At 56.1% G+C, this 17,249-nt stretch overlaps 1 protein-coding gene across 3 annotated transcripts in view; it reads right to left on the reverse strand.

Moving 5' to 3' along the window:
* Window positions 1-3,658: 3,658 nt before the first annotated feature.
* Card11 (caspase recruitment domain family member 11) overlaps window positions 3,659-17,249 on the reverse strand; it is a 117,707-nt gene continuing 104,116 nt past the window's right edge. For all 3 annotated transcript variants that reach the window (XM_046453678.2, XM_046453676.2, XM_046453677.2), the window contains exons 17-26: window positions 16,422-16,623; window positions 15,992-16,118; window positions 13,651-13,891; window positions 12,988-13,084; window positions 12,514-12,609; window positions 11,008-11,143; window positions 9,789-9,968; window positions 8,020-8,144; window positions 6,436-6,551; window positions 3,659-5,398 (exon numbers count right to left, since the gene is read on the reverse strand). In XM_046453678.2, the coding sequence (XP_046309634.1) occupies window positions 5,194-5,398; window positions 6,436-6,551; window positions 8,020-8,144; window positions 9,789-9,968; window positions 11,008-11,143; window positions 12,514-12,609; window positions 12,988-13,084; window positions 13,651-13,891; window positions 15,992-16,118; window positions 16,422-16,623 (1,525 nt within the window). In that variant the 3' untranslated portion in view covers window positions 3,659-5,193. The remainder of the gene's footprint in view (window positions 5,399-6,435; window positions 6,552-8,019; window positions 8,145-9,788; window positions 9,969-11,007; window positions 11,144-12,513; window positions 12,610-12,987; window positions 13,085-13,650; window positions 13,892-15,991; window positions 16,119-16,421; window positions 16,624-17,249) is intronic.

Below are 17,249 nucleotides of genomic sequence, written 5' to 3' on the forward strand. Positions count from 1 at the left end.
AAAGTGGAGGTGGCCCTCTATTTCTCTCTTCCTGCTTGACGTACAATTATGTGAGGATGTGATGCCTGGATCTGTGGCAGCCATCTTGTACTGATAAGGCAACCAGGCTGACATAGAAAACCAACAATTTTCTCCAACAATCAGTCTGGCAAGACAAGGCCTTCATCCTGCAGGGCACTAAGCATTTGGGGCTTAACTACCAGCTGCCCCTTGTAGATGGATTGTTTGCTTGCCCATTTGCCATGGTCCCCAACTGTCCTTATTGCCTTAGCCTGGTCCACTTTGGTTGTTGACCTTCCTGCTGGTCCAGGAACAACTCTGATGGCAAAGCACTGACTTACCTAACATGGCCAGCAAGAAGCCAGCACCCTGAGAATAGGGACTGTGGTGATAAATCTCTGGGTTCCAGGAGCTGGGCCTGTGCTGGGCTCATGGCAAGGTCTCAGCATCCATCTCGTGCAGCACTGTGCCCTGGGACTTTCTGCCACATGGAACTGTTTCGTCTCCTCTGCTCAGTGGAGCTGAATGAGACCCGTAAGCTGCTAAACTTTGAGAGGGTGACATCAGACTTTCAAGGGTGACTGGGGAACTGGGTTTTCAATTCTATTTACTTTTAATCAGTTTAATTGAAGCAGCCGTGTGTGGCTTGTGGCCCCTACGGTGGACACTGTGGCAGCATCACCGGTGTCTCTGCAGCTTGCAGAGCAGGGTTCTGCACCTGCTGGCAAAGCCAGCAGCCATGGGCTGTTCAGTGCTCCCTGGGCGGGGCCTTCTCTCCTTCCCCACTGCCCGTCCCAAGGCCCGGCAGCCCTGAGCCTGCATCTGCACCCTGGGGTCACCGGTCGGCAGGTGGGCCTTAGAGCAGGTGCCGTGGGCCAGGAGGGGGTCTGTGGGGAGCAGCTGCAGCTCTGTGTTGGCTGAGGTCACCAACTCTGCTTCTTCCTGCAGGAGGGACCTGGGGTGAGGCAGGTTGGACAGGTTGCAGACCCCGGAACCACCCCACGTGGGTGTGCTGCCCTCTCGCTGGAATCTGGCTGGCCCCGTGGCTTGTTTGTGGGTGGCCTTCCAGGTTCCCTGTGTCCCCCTGGTGACTTTGTCCAGAGCCACCAGTGACCTTTGCAGTCATCTTGAGAACTGGGGTCGCCCAGCCGTGCTGTGCCTGCCTGCATGCCTGACCTTCTGAGTGGCAGAGGTGGGCGTCCCTAACCAAGGCACTGGCGTGAGGGGTGAGCAGGCCCACGAGCCCCACACCCCGTGACACTCATGGTCCAGAGGAGACAGCAAGAAGGCCGTTCAGTAGGGGTTGTGGCCCAGGGTGTGTCTCAGCCCAGGTGGGGGCAGGCCACCCCAGGTGCTGAGAAGAGGGACAGCGTGTGTGTAGCTCAGAAGCCAGAGGAGAGCAAGATGGTGGCGGGGAGTGGTGGGTGGCATGAAGGGTGTCTTTGTGGTCCCAGGGGGTGGCTGGGGTTGGGGAAGAGAAGGGATGGGGCAGAGAGTTAAGAGATCAATCAATAGGGTGGGTGACAGAGGGTGACAGGGTGAGGCCTGGAGGGAGCACCGAGGGAAGGAGAGAGAAGGAGGGGAGCCTGGTTCTGGCCTGGGGAGCCACTGAGGGCTGAGCTGGGTGTTAGTGGGTGGACTGGTGTCACTCAGTGCAGAGGAGGAGGAGGAGGAGCTCAGTCTGTGTCTAGGAGAGGTGGAGGTCCCAGCCTCAACTTTTCACAGAGCTGGGGCCCTCTGAGAAACTGAGGCACCATGAAGACCCCCCTCCTCAAACCCAGATTCCTGTGATTAAGTCAGAAAGATTTCAGATGTGTCACTCAGAGCAACAGGCAGGGGTTTATTGAAGGGCTAGGAAAGGGGAAAGGGGACAGTCTCAAGGGGGAGAGTGGGTCTTCTCAGAGAGGAGAGGGACAGCATGCGTCTCTTGCACTCCCATTTTATTGAGGATCCCAGAGAAGTTTCCAGAGAGTCCCTCCCAGGTCCACCTCTTGACTTTTGACTGACAGCAGGGTGACATCAGACTTTCAAGTCCCCACTGTCATGGCAACTCTACATCACCTTGGTCCACACTGACTGGTTCTAACAGGATTCTTAACCACACATTCTTACAGATTTTAAGGTTAAAAGGAACTACCCTTATCTCCCAGAGTTTCAGGATCTGGTCACCAAAGTCTCCCCCTTCAGGGTAACTTGGGTTCCTCTTATCAACGTTAATTTGGGCCTGCATTTCTCCTACAGTGAACAGGTAGTTTGCTGAGAAATGTGACATATCCTGTCCACTGAGGCCAGGCAGGGCTGCAGGTAAATTTCTTCTTGGAAAAGAAAGCATGTGGGGGTCAGCACCGTGGGCCCATTTTACAGAATTTCTCTCTCTCTCTCTCTTTGGTACCGGGGATTGAACTCAGGGGCACTCGGCCACTAAACCACATCCCCAGCCCTATTTCGTATTTTATTTAGAAGCAGGGTCTCACTGAGTGGCTTAATGCCTCACTGTTGCTGAGGCTGGCTTTGAATTCGTGATCCTCCTGCCTCAGCCTCTGGAGCCACTGGGATTACAGTCCTGTGCCACCGCGCCTGGCTATCTATGCATTTTCAAACAAGAACAAAATCTTGCCACCCCACCCTCCTCTCAGAGGTCCCCCATCCCTGCAGTTTGGGCTTTGTGTCTTCTATGATGGAGGGTGTGTGTTCCATTGCTGGCTTGAGAGATGACAGGCTCGATGTCCCCATGTCCCACAGCCACTGGGGCTGGGCTGGGGCAGGTGTCTACTTGTGGCTTCCTCTAATCTCATGACAGCCCCATGTGGTCAGAATCCCTCTCAGGGCCTCTCTTCTGCTTTCCCCAGCAACCTGCTGACCTGCTGCTGGGTGGGTGACCACAGCCAGGATGGGGGGTGGGGCGGGGGCACTTCCTGTTGCTCAGTTTTGGTTCCTGGGGTTTGAGGTGGAATCAGAGCCCAGGTTCAGCTTCAGTGGGGGCAGCGCCTGACATCTGCAGACCCTCCCGCCCTCTCCCCTTGCTAGGGTGTATCTGGCCCATGCCCTGCCCTCTGGAGCTGGAAGGCAAACCCCTCTGTCGTCTTTCCAGATCTTTCCCCAGCGCAGCCCCCCTTCACCCTGGGCCTCCCAAACGCTATGCAAGCCAGTTTAGCAATTCTGCACCGCAAGCCTGAGGACCCTGAAGTTAAATAAATAAATAGAAATAAATCAGCAGGCCTTTTATCCGGGTCTCTTTTTCCAGTCACGTCTGTCCCCCCCGGCACAGCTTCTAAGTGGAAATGCGATGGCCTCGGCTTGGGGGAAATTTACTGTTTAACTTCAGGCTTTGACAAGGCGCCTGGCGGTATCTAGCGCCTTAAGTAACTGCAGCTGGACCTCAGGGTCCCCGCCTGTGCAGACCCAGAGCACCCAGCTTGAGTGCAGGGGCTGTTTTGGAAAATGAAGCTCTGGCTGGCTGTGGGGGTCAGGGGGGTTGGTTTTGGTTTTAAAGGTCCCAGACTCAGGGGTGGAGGGATGGAAACCCAGGGAGGGAAGAGAGACCCAGGCACCCTCCTGCGACCTGCCCCACCCATCCATTCCCATCTCCCAGCCTTTGCAGGGCTAATTCGTCTTCTGAGAGCCAAAATGCCAGAAATTGCTGTAGGCTGCGCAGGACTGTTTTTTAGGAGGAGATATTTATTAATACAGTTCTTCTATGAACAAATCCTATCTTGATTATGTGGCAAAAACCTAGCAGAAGATCAACCCATGGCATTTGCAATCATAAAGAAAAGGGGGTTTCCTGTGTCTGTTAGGAATTGCTCTAGGCTACGGGTAATGGAGAACTGAAATAGCCACTTAACACAAGATAAAAATTGATTTCTGTCCCATGTAAAAGAAACCTGGGCAGCGCTGGGTCCTGGGCTCTCTGGTGTCACCAGTGACTCTGTCTCCTTCTATCTTTCGGTTCCACCCATTTACGTGGTCACCTCAAAATTCCAAGATGACTGCTGGGGCTCCAGTCATCATGTCTGCATTGCGGGCAGAAAACTGGAGGGAGGAACTCTTTGTCTTGTTTTTCCCCCAAATCTTTCCTTGTTTCCTTGATGAACCTTAGCTACAAGGAAAGCTGGGACGTATGGATATTTAGCTGTGCACACAGATTCTCAGAATAAAATCAGGATTCTGTTAGGGAGGCAATGGGGATGCTGGGTTGTCTACTCGCAGTTGCTCCCCTAGTTCCTGCCCACTCCCTGCTCAGCCGAGGACACCACCTGGCCCGGTGTGGTTGTGCCCAGTCAGGTTCAGAACTGCAGGGCATTAGCTGCTGACAGTGATGGGAAGAGCTGCCCTCTTGCACCTCCAGCTCCTGGGCCCGGGGGGAGCAAGCCCACTGGAGGGCCTCACCCCCAGACCCCTCCTGAACCCCAGGATGCAGGAACAGCAAATGCAGAGGACAAAGATGCTGGTGGTGACTCTCTGAGGAGGAGCATGGCCTCAGTCCTTCTGGGCCACCTGTGGGAAGCTGGGTCCTTCCCAGAGAGGACCCTGCACTCTCCAGACCAGGATGCCCTGAGTCCAGGCAGGTGCTCTAAGTGAGGACACCCAAACCTGGCTGTGAATCAGGAGTGTCCAGGGGACAAGGCCACCGTCCTGCACCCAGTATCTGAACGCAGGGCCTGAGCCATTTCTGTGCCTACGCTGAGCTTGCTGGGAGTGGTGTTCCACTGAGGAAAACCGTGAGGGACTAACCTCTGAAACATTTAAATTAAAAATTTTTTTTAAATGAATAAAAGGACTAGAAATTTTAATGCAAGAAAAATAACCACGTGGCACATGTTGGCTCCCCCAGACCTGTCCTGCCCAGGAGGATGCTTGTGCCCAGGGCTGGCAGCCGCCCTGCTTGCCGGGCTCTGCCCTAGGGTAGCACACCTGTCCCATGCGTTACGTATTACATTCACCTGCTGCTCTGGTTTCTGAGGGGCCTGCTGGCCTCGGGCAGTCCCTCTGCTAATGTCAGCAGGGCCTGACCACTGGGCAGGACGGCCTCGGATGGAACGGCTATGCCCTGCACCTCCCCCAGCTGTGTCTGTCCCTGGCTGCGTCTGCACCCAGGGCTCCCTGGAGGGACACCAGCACACGGCCCCAGGCTGGGGCAGCGGGATGCCCCCTCGTCTCCTGCGGCACTGCTCAGACTCGGGGCGCTGGGCCTCACAGCTGGTCCTCGTCCACCCAGATGGTCTTGCGCTGCTCCTCGCCAATCTTGTCCTTGATGACGCGCAGCAGCTCCTCCAGGTTGCCCCACATCTCGGCCTCCACCGTGGCGTAGAGGCAGGGCAGGGCCTCCAGCTCCTTCTCCTTCAGCCGGCACACGCGCAGGAATTCCTCCTCCGTCTCCGGCCGGGGCAGCAGCTTCCTGGTAGGGGAGACCCACAGGGGCTGGATCCCCATGGCAGGGGACAAAGGCCAGCCCAGGGGTTTGCACAACTGTCTGCCCATCCCCGAGAGAGCCTCCAGAAGCAGAGAGGTGTGCGAGTTCCACTTTCCCAACAGTGAGTGATTCCCGTCTCAGCCATTCACTGACGGATCCTCCAGGGCCTGTTACTATGGTCACTAGGCTTGTTCTGCAGCTGCCTGGAGGCAGGCGGGGACCCTAGATGATGCCAGCACCACCCTGGCTTCCTGTCCAACCTCACAGCTGACCCTGTGGCAAATTCTCCAGGCTCAATGCTGGGCAGGATCCAGAATCACTTTCTTTGTTGTTGTTCTTTCTTTCTTTTTGGCACCAAGGATCAAACTCAGGGGTACTTAACCACAGAGCCATGTCCCCAGCCCTTTTTATATTTTATTATGAGACAGGCTCTCCCTAAGTTGCTGAGGCTGGCTTTGAACTAGTGATCCTCCTGCCTCAGCCTCCCAAGCTGTTGGGATTACAGGCGTGCGCCACAGTGCTTGGCCACAGCCACTTTCTCGTCCCCTCCTGCCCAGAGTCTCGGCCCCCGCTATCCTCCTGGCCTGGGTTATCCTACTGTGTGTTTCAACAGAGGCACGGAGAGGAGCCGTTTACATCCTGAATTAGACTGTCGGGCTCTGCCCAGAACCTCAGTGGCTTCCTGTCTCCCTCGGAATTAGAGGCCACATCCTTCCTTCTTGAATTAGAGGCCACATCCTTCCTTCTTGTGGCCGATAAGCTCCATGTGGTCTGGACCTTCTCCGACCACTGCCCACTCGCTAACTGTCCCTGCAGCTGCACAGGGTCTGGATGGCTCACCTGCAAGGTCTCCCTTGGGGGTCCTCCTAGTACCTGTCCTTACCAGCTGTGTCCTTTGCCATGGATTGGGGTCTTGTCCTGGATGAGGACTTACTGAAGGGATGTATGGAGGGACAGGGCATGCCGGGGAGACAAGGAGGTGGGGCAGGCTGTGAGGGAGAGGGGCAGGTCTCAGAGCCTACCTGAACCTCTTGGTGTTCTTCTCGGACACCCGGATGAAGAGCACGATGGGGTAGATCTTGCACTTGATCAGGTCTCGCACGCAGCTGATGCCCGCCTCCAGCAAGCAGTGCTTATTCTGTGAATGCAGCAAGCCGCCAATCAGCAGTGCCCCTTCCCGCCCGCCCAAGCCTCTATGGTGCCAGGAGCAGGGCCCAGGAGCAGGGCCAGGCTTCACTGGACAGATGCCAGGGCCATGACAGTGCTGAGCGCCACCGGCTGAACCAGGGAGTAACCAAGGTTACAGGGTGATGCACTGGCAGGGACCAGGACCCAGGATGGTTTCAACAAAACACCAGCCATGCCAGCCGGTCTTCCAGGCTGGGGGACACTGGAAAGGCAAGGTAGGAGCCGGGGGTGGTGTGGTGGTGCACACCTGTAATCCCAGTGGCTCAGGAGGTGGAGGCAGGAGGATCACAAGTTCAAGGCCAGCCTCAGCAACTTAACGAGGCCCTAAGCAACTTAGCGAGAACCTGTCTCAAAATTTAAAAAAAATCATGAAAAGGGCTGGGATGTGGCTCAGTGGTTAATCACCCCTGGGTTCAATCCTTGGTACCAAAAAAAAAAAAAAAGTCCAGGCTGGTGGGTAGGAACCTCTGAAGGGCCCATGCCAAAGGACAATCCAGGGCTTGCTGAAGTCATCAATCACCTCAGAACAAACACTAAATTCACATCTGGCTGGAATATAACTGCCCTAAGTGTGCAGTTTCACAACCTCGAATGTCTAGCATGCAGGGACAGGCACCCATGCCCAGAGGCACCCGCAGCCCCATGCTCCCTCCTGGCCACTACTCATGTGCCCCTGTCCCCAGCACTGAGTCCTTGGGAATGGGATTGCCAGAGGACGTGGTGGGCTCAGCTGCCTGCCTGCTTCCTCTGTGCTCTGCTGTCAGAACTTCCAAAGCTGCTTGGCCCAGACTTTAAAAAACACAGCAAATCCCCCAGGCTGCCCCAAAACTCAGCCTCTGCCTTCCCGTGGAGTGGGCGCGGGAGTAGCAGCCAGCTGGGTGGTGGCGCTGAGATCCTGGCTGGGCTCCTGTCCTGGACCCCGTGGGCCCATCCACCAGGGCTGAGCCCGGCCCTCGCTGCTGCAGGCTGAGCGCTTTCCTTCCATCAAGCACTGGGAGGGGAAAAGACTCAGTGCTCAGGCCAACGAATGAAGGGCACCTGGCTCCCAGGGCCACACGGCCACCTTTGCTACCCTGTAGCCAGTGACTCTGCTGGTGGCCCATTTTCTCCCCGTCAGGTGATGTGACAGCTGTCACCTGTTGCTTGCCCTGTCTCACACCTTGACATGCTTGCTCTCTATCCCTGGCCCTTGTTACAATGACCAGACACACATGTCCCCAAACAATGCAGATCAGCTCACTCGCACCAGGACACCACCGAAGGCAGAAGCCGAGTCCAAAATACAAAACAGGGATGGAGGAAAGAGGGAGGGGCAGAGCGAGGGACGTGGGGAGGTGACAGTGACCTGCACCCACGGTCTGGGGCCGCCCAGAGATGACCAGGGTGCCTCAGGCCCGTGTAGCAGCCCAGCCCCTCACCTTGGCTGCCACGGCTTCGATGTTGGCGGGAACGATACATTCAAAGGTGTTGGGGTTCTTCTCCCGGGAGTAGATGATGGTTTCTGTCTTCTGCTTTTTGAGGAACTCATCTCTTGTGACAATATCTGCAGAGAGAGGGGCCAATCTTGAGGGTGGCACACGGTGGTCTTGAGTGGATCAGTCTCTTCAGGCCTTGCTGTCGCCTCCTGGACTCCACAGAACTTGGTGTCTGGTCCCTCTCTAGCCACACAGTTAAATGACTCTTGTCTCCTTCACTAGACTGTGAAGCGTCTTGAAGACAGAGCGGGTGTTTGGCTCCTCGACAATAAACTCCACTGCACAAAAGAGCTCAGGTGCTGGGTGCAATTCTGCCCAGCAGGTGCCAATCATGAAGAATCTTGCACATTGATTCATCTACCCATCACCTATCCATTCACCCACCTACCAGACACCCATCTATCATCCATCCATTCATCCATCTATCTATCCACCTATTTGGCTGTCCATCCATCCACCTTATTCATCTACCCACCTACCATCCATCCATCCACCCATCACCTGACACCATTAAGGGGTATGGGGAAGGGGTATAGACAGGCTTCCTGGAAGAAGATAGGCTTCACCTACTTGTTGGGTGACCCTGAACATGTCTTTTATTTATTTTTTTATTTTTGGCAGTGCTGGATGTTGAACCCAGGGCCTCCTACATGCTAGGCAAGTGTTCTACCCCCGGGCTACATCTGGAGTCCTATTTTTATTTTATTTTATTTTTTGTTTTGAGACACGGTCAAGTTAAGTTGCTGAGATTGGCCTTGAACTTGAGATGCTCCTGCCTCAGCCTCCTGAGTCGCTGGAATGACAGGCCTGTGCCAAGGTGCCTGGCTCTAAACATGTCTAACTTCTCTGGGTCTCAGGTTCTCTGTTTGTGGAAGGAGGAGCATTAAGTCAAGTCCAGGCCTAGGGCATCCCACACCAGCCCCCAGGGTCAGGCTGTAAACTTGGTACAGGAAGTTGAGTGGGAGAGGCCTGGCCTCCTGCCCAATGAAGACACCAGGGGAAAGATGGGACATGTCTGCAGAGGTCAGGGCTCAGTGGGATCTTCAAATAGGACACAGAGCCTCCCAGTGGCTGGAGGTCAGCTGATAAGTGCTTGGGGAGGGCTGTCCTTCTCCTCAAGCCTGTCCTTGGAGGGGCCTGTCCCAGGGGTCAGGTGCACACCCTCAAAAGGCTGCAAGGCCCAACTGCTGGGCTTTGAAGGGAGGCACCGGGGCCTTGCTGGGCGAGGAGGTGCACGGGCAGTGCTCAAAGCTGAGTGGACCCTTAATGCTCCACCTGGAATCTATGCTGGGAGCTGCTTGAGGGCCAGCTCTGTCCATCCATGAGCCTCTGTCCTCTGGGAGGAGCAGCTGCCATTGTCCTGGTTTTACAGATGTAGCAACAGAGTTTGGTACCTTATCCTGGATCACAGACAAGAGATGAAAGGGAGGCACTGGGGCTGGGATGGGGACCGGGGCTCTCCTTAAGGTGACCCTGCCCTCCTGCCAGTTTCTGTCTGCAAGATGAAGAGTTCTGGATGTGGAGATGGCTGCACAGTGTGGATGTGCTAGCAACGCCTCTGAACTGTGTGCTGGGAGACAGCTAAGACGGTGAGGTCTGTGACGTTAATTTAAGGAAGCCCTGGACATCTGACATTAACTGGTCCTGGGCAGGCCTGGACATCTGTGCTTTAAATACAGGTGACTCCAGCGGCAGATGCCGTTAGGGCTCACCTGACTTGCATATCGTGAACTCCATGGCGCCCCCGGAGTTGAGCAGCTTCTGCACCAGCGTCTTGGCCAGTATGGTGGGCGTGAAGAGGACGGGCCTGCGGCGCTCGCAGTAGAAGGCACGCACCAGGCTGTAGGGGATGAGGCTGAGGCCCTTGCTGAGCTCGCTCTCGGGGTCCATCTCTGGCAGGGTACAGGAGGGGCTGGCATCAGAGCCCCACCCTGCCCACCAGGGGAAGTGTAAGGGAGGCCCTAGCACCCCTGCTGGCCCCACAGAGCCTAGGGGCCTCCTGGGGATGTCAGGACACCTGGGGCTGTTTGCACGGGCAACAGGATTCTCCAGGAACCCAGAAACCTCTCCCAGGAAACTGTGCCCCTGCGGGAGGTAGAGGGGTGTGGGACATACGCACGAGCCCTGGTGGTTTATGACATGGCCTGGTTCTGGAGGAAGGGATTGCTTTAGCAGATGGTCCATGATGGCATTTTGGAGGAGGGGCATGGACTGGGACCAGGAGAAGAGCCAGGGCATGGTGGCCTGGGCAGAGGGAGGGTGAATGCATGGGAGAAAGGGAGACCACCAGATGGCAGGAGGACAGGGTCACTGAGCAAGACCTTGGGGGTCTCTGAGAACTTGGGGAGCCTTAGCCTGCAGGCAGAGTGACCACACGACCTCAAATCTGCCTTCTCCAGTCCTCTCTAGCCAAGGTGTGGGAGCAGAGCAGAGCCCCAGGGGCAGCTGTTGTAAAGCCAGCTCCAAGCAGTCTGAGGACCCACTTCTTGAAACCAAACACCTGTCCCTTTCCTTTGTCCCCTGGCCTGGCCTGGCCTGGCCAGCCTGGGGAGGAGCCCTGGCCTTTCCCTGATAACATGCATGGTAGCGTTGGCCTCCCTTCTTAAGTGAGGCTGGCCTAGCGGGGGAGGCAGTGAGGGGCCGGGGATGGGCACGGGGTCCTGGTGGCCCCTCATGGGCCTGACGAATGGCGAAAAGCACCCAGTGGGGAGAGGAATTGATCAACACATCCCAGCAAACAGCTCCGATTAACATGGGCATCTGGGTGGACGTGACCGTGAGGAGGGTCAGCCACAGCTGGGCTTGGAGGCATCCTCCCCAGAAGGCCGCTAGGTCCCCGCCCTCGCCCTGTGGGGGGGGGGCAGTGAGCCTGCATGGTGCAGACCCAGGGCTGGCCGGGCAGCAGGGTGGGGCCTGGCGGTCTCCACGCACCCTCGTGCTTTTCGGTCAGCAGCTTCGAGGCATCCAGCGAGGACCGGGCCAGGCTCCCCATAGGGCTCCCTGAGATGATGCGGACTCGCTCGTTGCTGTTCATCCGCTTGTACTTGTTTTCTGACCTGCTGACGAACTGCAGGGACAGAGGGAGGGCGGGGAGAACCATCCCTTGGCTTGTGCTTCTGGCTAGACAGACAGGCAGACAGGTGTGCAAACCCCGGCTCGCCAGGGGCCCAAGTGTCCTTCCCCTTTAGAAACAGGACACACCCCAGCAGGTGGCAGGATCCTTCAGCTTTTGGGTACGTGCCCTTAGGCAGTGGGCAGATGCCAAGTTCTCCCCAACATCTGGGGACCCATCCCACTTTCCCCCGCGGAATCGGCAGGCAGCCCCTGCTGGCACTCAGGCTGGCCTGCTCCAGCTGCCGAGGAGCCTCCCTCTCCCCTGACACTGTGCTCCCAACAACCCTCAAGCCTTCTGGGGAGCGCTGCTTGGTCCACAATTCCCAGACGCCCCGAGGTGAGCACAGAGGCAAGCTCACACCGTACTCCCAGGACTCCTTAGGGTCTCTCCCGCCCTTCCCTCTGCAGGGACACAAATCCAGGGGGGCTGGCAGCTAATTTCAGGTCCTTGCAGATGTGTGGACACAATGGTGTGCCATCTCACAGGGTCTTGTCCTTGGGACCGCTCAGATTGGGCCTCCTCCCACCTAGCTGTCTCTCTGCTAACCATTTCTGAGTCTTCTCTGTTCCAACATCAGGATGGAGCTGTGGGCCCCACCATCCGTCCCCTGGGGTCTAATCAGGCAGCACCTCCACAGGAGTGTGTCTGGTGCTACACTCTACTATCATTCTCTTTGCTTCTGTCAACTGGTGACAGAAGAAATAGTCACGAGGTGTGCTTCTGTATTTATGTGAAGTCACCTCTGAAGATATCACTCAGTGTGTTGGTCAGGATTCCTCACATAATGATCTAGGTGAGAATTTTATTTTTTTATTATTATTATTATTTTTTGAGATGTACAGGGACAAATCTTTTCTGGTCCTGAAAACCTGAAATGTTTCCACAAATGGATAAGGTTTAAGAACCTACTGGGGTTCTCTTTATTCCTTGGCTGCCAGGATGCTCAGATAAATTTAATGCCCAATTTGAGGACCTGAACTGGCTGAAATATTTGGAATGATTTTCTTTTCCTGATACATTACTTCTGAGTTTTCTATTCAGGTTTCGACAGCCAAGTTGCTTAAGCTCCTTTCAGCCATAAGTTTCCTGAAACCTTTTTTTTTTTTTAATAAAAATGGGAATTGCTTCTAAAAGAAGCAGAGACTGTTTACTGACCTGTCCCCAAGAGGGCGAGCTGGGATGGGAGACGTAAGGCACCGTGAAAAATCGCACGTGATGTAAAACCACGAAGCACAGCTATTTGGGGACAGGCCTTTCTTCCTAGGGGGGAGGCAGAGCCACAGCAATGACCTTAGAGTCGGGAGGCACCTGGTGACCCTCACCTGAAGCAGCTGACCAAAGAGGAAACTGGCTCTGGAGAGGCGGGGGCTGACCCGGGGGTCGCTGGTGGCAAGTGGCTCCTCGGGCTGCAGGGTGTTCTGAAATGAGTTTATCCATCAGTCAGACCCAGCCGGGCTTGGCAGTATGCGCAAGTGTAATGTCACTGCAGAGAGGCAGAAACCTGTCCCCGAGCCCCATCCCTGTCGGGTGTCGGGGAGCAGATGGGGAGGCTCAGGGAAGGTGACCTGCTCCCACAGAGACCAGAGGCGCAGAGCAAGGGCACATTCCAGCAGCCACCCTCCTCCCCTTGAACGTGGGAGCTCAAGGCGGGCACAGGAGGTGGGGCTCCTTGGCTGGGGGTGATGGTGTGTGTCCCTCCCTGAGGAACCCAGTCCCTGGATTCATCAGTAATGTCAGGAGACGCTATTAGAACAGGTGGCCATTCCTGCCACCCTGCAGGGCTGCGCCACACCTACCCGGAGCGCCCTCAGGGTGTGGTGGGTGGTGTCCGGCTCATCTCGGCTGCCCCGGTGCATCAGTCGCTGCAGCTTGACCAGGAGCAGCTGCTGGGCCCTGGGGAGGCCAGACAGGAGGAGCCTCAGGGGCTAAGACAGAGCAAGGGCCAGCTCTGGCTCTGGAGTAGGGTGTGCCTAGCCCTGTGTGGACCACAGGGGCTGAGCCCGAGGGACCCCTGGGAGAGCATGGGGCTGGTGCTGTGTGTGGACCGTGCCTACAGGCCCAGGGCTCCTGTCTCGTCTGGTCTGCTGATGGCCACCTTGCCGGGCTGGCCTCAGAAGCTGTGTTAGAGCCTCAGGAGTCACAGGAGGGGACTGCAGTGCTGAGGCCTAAGAGGGCAGATCACACTGCTAAGGAGAGGATGGCTGTCAGGCTGTGGCCCGTGGGACAGCAATGAGGAGTGATTACAGGAAAGGGCAGAGTGTGGTCATCACAGACTGAAAGAGGGCGCTGTGAGGCTCAGTGGAGGGCCAGAGCACAGAGGGGCCCCACGGTTCAGCAGGCAAAGGGGAGGTCTTCTCATCTGGAGGCCCAAGCCCCTTGCAGATGATCATGGCAGTGCCAGCCCTGTCCACGTCTCCCCCTGGGCTGGGAGCAGAGGCCCCGCCAGGCTCAGGACTCACCGGCTGTAGCTGGGTATGGTGCCCGTGTCCAGGTCATGGTCCGTGAAAGGGTCGACCCGGGCACACAGCCACTCGTGCCTGTCCTGGTACATGGTGTCCCTGACGTGCACGACGTCGTCACACCTCAGGGACATGGAGCAGGCGTCCAGCTGGCTGCAGATGTTCAGGTTCAGCCGGATGTAGAACGAGTCCCCCGAGGTGATCAGACCCTCCTCCATGTCTCTCAGTAGCTTCCGGTACCCTAAGAAGCAGACATCCCAAATGCAGCAGATTTACTTCCTGCCACCCCCTCAGACAATGTGCCTGTGTGGCACCCTCCTCTCAAGAGCTCCTGGCTGGGAAGAGCCCTACTCCCTGGGCATTGAGCAGCCTTGGCATTTATGGGTTTCCTTTATTGTCTTGGCTGCTAGGGAGCTCAGAGCTACAATGTGTGCCAAGTTGCAACAATTATCCATAGTAGCTTTCTGCTACAATCTCCATGCCTTCCCCACCCTTATATGGTTCTTTTTTTTTAATCCTTTTGGTACTGGGGATTGAACCCAGGGGTGCTTTACCACTGAGCTACATTCCCAATCCTTTTTTTTTTTTGAGTCAGGGTTTTGCCAAACTTGCCATCTTGCCTCAGCCTCCTCAATTGTTGGGATTATACATGTGTGCACCATGATGCCTGGTTTTATTCTTTATTTTTAAATGATGCATAACTTATATACAGTAAACCACATGTATCTTTAATTCAGTACATTTTCACAAATGTACAACCCTCTCTGTCAATACTTTTCCTAAGGTTTATCTTTATCTTGAATGCTAACACCATTGCTAAGATGTACCTCATTTCATATCAACAGAGATTAATAGTATAAGTTCTTCTGGTTTAGCCACTATGCTCAATGTTATGTCTGTGAGATTCATCTGTAACGTCACAACATAGCAGCAGTGTACTGGCTGTATACTATTCCACACTTCCTCTTTTCTCCATTCTCTTGTGTGCAGTTTGGGCTATTATGAGTAACTGCTATGAGTTACTCTTATACATTGCTTTTGGTGGACATATGTACTCTCTTCTCTTGGAAATCTACTTGAAAGTGGAGTTATCAGGTAGCTACATATTTTGTATCTATATATTTTGCTTTGGTAGATACTGCCAATAGGTTTTCTAAATTGGTAAGACCATACTGCATGCCATTTCGACCTTATTTAAATGTCACTGTCCTTCTGAGTAAATTTTTGCCAGTGCAGTAAGCGCTAAGTGAATATCCATAATGTAAGTCCATGATGTAAATCTCTAAATCGGCTCCACAGGCAGATGACGAATAACACGGTGGAAGCTAAAGCCGTTCTAACAGTTCTAACAGCCAGGCCCCGGGGAACTCATCAGGTATCTGCATCACAAATTCCAGGGACATCTCAGCTAGCTGGGTCAGCATCCTGCTGAGTGGGCACGGTGGGGCCTGGTCTCATGCAGTGCATCTTAGAGCCTGCTGCAGTGAGCCAGCTCTGCCTGGAGTCCCAGGCTGCAGGACACCCCTGTGCACAACTTTTAGGGGCGCGGCTCCCAGCGCACTCTGTGGGGCTGCTGGCCAGTGCGCAAGGCACAGACTTTCTGTGGGGCTGGCCAGGCCACAGGACCGGGAAGGAGCCTGTCCCACATGTGGGGCTACTTGGCCCTCTGTTTGGGGACAGCATCATCGACTCCCGAACTGGCAGGGCACTCTGGGAAGGGACGTGACAGCGGCTGGAGAAGCTGGCTGTTTATGCTCTGCTGAAACATTCATGAGCCTGCAGTTAAAAATAAGACCCAGCTGCAGAGATAATCATGCAGGAAACCTGGAGGTGAGAGAAGAATTCAGACTCTGGGAAAGACAAAGCTGAGCTTACCCTGCCCAGGAGCATGGCCAAGAGGTGCCGTGGTTTAAACCACTGGGGCCACACCAGAAGGGAGGTCGAAGCCCGCCTGCCCTGAGGCTGGGGGACCACGGGCACAGGGCCGGGGGGCTGTGATGTGCTCCAGGGCCCTGCCTGGCCCAGCAGAGCCACCCCAGGGCTGCTACCTGTGGCACAGTGGGAAGCCCAAGAGATGAAACTTCCACCCAGAAGGGAGGGGCTAACTGGACCAGGCTGGGGCTGCCATGTCCACCCTGATGGGCAGGCATCTGGAGGTACCCCAGGCAGGTCATCTGCCGTCCCTGCCTCCTCTCTAAGGCCTGCCCATCAGACCCTCTGATGGTGCTAGGAGGGGCTCCTTCTTCCCAATGCACCAAAGAGCAAGTAGAATGCTGGGGGATGAGGTCACTCGCCCAAGGTCAGGGGCCTTTGAGTGGAGCTGGTCCAGCCCAGACCTCACCTTCTTGGTTGACCTTGTAGTGCAGGGTGACCGGGCCACTGCATCTCTGGATGGTCCAGCGGGCCTCCTCCTTCGTGCACGCGTCCAAGGGGACACTCTGCCTCTCGCCTTTGATGCAGCCTTCCAGCTAGGTGGCAAAGACACATGAGTGGAGTCACGGGGCTGAGACTGCTCTACACAGGACACCGGAGCACCCTCCCCAGCTCAGGGCCAGTGAGGGGGAGAAAGCACGAGGGGTGCATGAGCCTCTGTTAGCTCCCGGGAGCACAGCGAGCCAGTGTGCACAGGTGACCAGTGAAGAGTGGGGAGGAAAGGGCTCGAGATCCTGACGGCATGGCCTCCTTCCCTCCAGCTCCCTGTTCCCAGCTCCACCCAGGCCCGAGGCACCCCTGTCCCCTGTCCACACAGCCCTGAGCACCCAGCCCCTCACCAGCAGCAGCTGGTGGCCCTCGCGGAGTCCTGCCTTCTCGGCCAGGGAGCCCGGCTTGACCGAGTGGATGAAGCTGCCGCGGGCGTTGCCCCCCAGCAGGGTGAGCTGGGTGATGAGGGTGTCGCCGTTCAGCGTTGTGTGCTGCACTGAGGGTCCAGGGCCCCGCACGTGCCCCACGGATGTGACCGAGGGCCGGAAGGGTCTGGGGTTAGGAAATGAAGTGGTGGTTAGGGTTGGAGGAGGGGGACCCTGGTGGCATAGCTGCTGGTGTCTGTCACATACTGGGTGTTGCATGTTGTGGCTCCAAGAGAGTCGCCACTGAAGCCACCTTGCTGGCCATGTCAAGTGAGGGTTCACCACTGGCCCTGCTGGAGACGGTGGTGCACGCCTGTAATCCCAGCATCTCGGGAGGCTTTTAGGCAGGAGGATCATGAGTTCCAAGCCAGCCTCAGCAACTTAGTGAGGCCCTAAGCAACTCAGTGAGACCCTGTCTCTAAACGACATACAAAAAAAGGGCTGGGGATGTGGCTCAGTGGTTAACCACCCCTGGGTTCAATCCCTGGTACCAAAGAAAGAGATGCAGAGCTGAGTTGCCCTCTGTGGAACACAGAGAGGGTGTCTCTGGTGAGACATTGTCCAGGGCCTTTGGTGGCCACCCTGCCCTGCCCACTCCTCACCACCACAGGAAGAGCCCTTTGAGCCCTGCTCTCTGGGCTCCAGCAGGTCACCCTGGGCCCCAGGCAAGCCCTTCCTCTGTGGGCTTGGTTTCCCTCCCTGGACAGTCAGGGGGTCACAGGGGGTCACAGGGGGTGATTTCTGACTTGGGAA

The sequence above is a fragment of the Marmota monax genome, unplaced genomic scaffold, assembly GCF_021218885.2.
Source record: "Marmota monax isolate L192 unplaced genomic scaffold, Marmota_monax_Labrador192_F-V1.1 WCK01_AAM20220418_F8-fsc00148, whole genome shotgun sequence".
NCBI classification, from domain to species: Eukaryota; Metazoa; Chordata; class Mammalia; order Rodentia; family Sciuridae; genus Marmota; species Marmota monax.